We start from the raw sequence: 1,183 nt of genomic DNA, 5'->3' as shown, positions 1-1,183 counted from the left end.
TGACCCCTTAATATCCTTATAATGATGCCATTAACCATACAGATGTGAAGAGAGTCTCCAGTTGGGCTTTAGACACAGTATGCTACTCTCTCTCTCTCTCTTTCTCTCTCATACACATACACAATGTCAGTTGAGCTCCGTTTTTTTCTGCAAATACGGTTTTGAAATGCCCATCTGTCTGTTTGTTTTAAAATTTCTGCCATTGTCTACTTGTTGGCTAAAAATGAGTGAATAGTTATTTTGATTTATGTGTTGTATCTGCTGACTTATGTCTGTGTGCACTGGTTTGTATTTAGGTATGGGCTATTGATCTTGACCTGGGCTACAGTAACCAGTTGGCCATGACACAGCTGATGCTCATGATGACGAGGGGGACGCTGGACTGCCGCACCAGTAAATTGGAGGTTCCTCCTCCAGTCAGAGACGTGAAGTCTTCTGTACGCAATGCTAGAGTAAAAACCAAAGCTGTAAGAATCTGTAAATTCAATTTATATACTGGATTTGAAATATGGCATTAAAACATATTCAATACTTTATTTTAGAATAGTTCAGTAACAGCCTTAAAGAGATAGTTCAATCAAAAATGTAAATTCTGTCATTGACATGACATTCTAAACCTACCTAGGTTTGGAATAGGTAAGATTTTAAAAATATTTTTGAAAGAAAATGTGTATGTTCACCAAGGCTGCATTTATTTGCTCTAAAATACAGTAAAACAATAATATTTTGAAATACAATTTAAAATTACTGTTTTTTATTATTATAGTGGATCAGTGTCACATGGTCCTTCAAAAATCCTTCTAATATGCTGATCATCAGTGTTATTAACAGTTGTGCTGCTTAAAGTTTTTGTGGAAACTGACATTTTTTTCTGGATTCTTTCATGAATAGAAATTTCAAAAGAACTGCATTTATTTGAAATAGAATTTTATTGTAACAATATAAAAGTCTTTACTGACAGTTGTAATCAATTTAATGCATTCTTGCTTAATACAAGTATTAATAAAGCCAATGCAATAAAGTGGATGGGGACCATGGGATGTCAAAAAGTACCATGAAATCATTATAAAAGTAGTCTATGCAACTTGTGTTATATTCTAAGTGTACTTAAGCTTGAAAATCTTTACCATTCGTGGTCACCATTCAGTTTTAATGCATGGAAAAGAGCAGCATGGACATCTTG

The 1,183-nt window shown here is 33.9% G+C and overlaps 1 protein-coding gene across 1 annotated transcript in view; it reads left to right on the top strand.

The window, feature by feature from the left end:
• iqch (IQ motif containing H) overlaps positions 1-1,183 on the top strand; it is a 24,728-nt gene that overhangs the window by 20,056 nt on the left and 3,489 nt on the right. Inside the window, exon 14 of the mRNA XM_016287880.1 lies at positions 297-467. Coding sequence (XP_016143366.1) covers positions 297-467 — 171 coding nt within the window. The remainder of the gene's footprint in view (positions 1-296; positions 468-1,183) is intronic.

The sequence above is a fragment of the Sinocyclocheilus grahami genome, unplaced genomic scaffold (assembly GCF_001515645.1).
Source record: "Sinocyclocheilus grahami isolate Dianchi unplaced genomic scaffold, SAMN03320097.WGS_v1.1 scaffold225.1, whole genome shotgun sequence".
NCBI lineage: Eukaryota > Metazoa > Chordata > Actinopteri > Cypriniformes > Cyprinidae > Sinocyclocheilus > Sinocyclocheilus grahami.
Note: the sequence above shows the minus strand (reverse complement) of the source record. Positions and strands in the feature narration are given on the sequence as shown.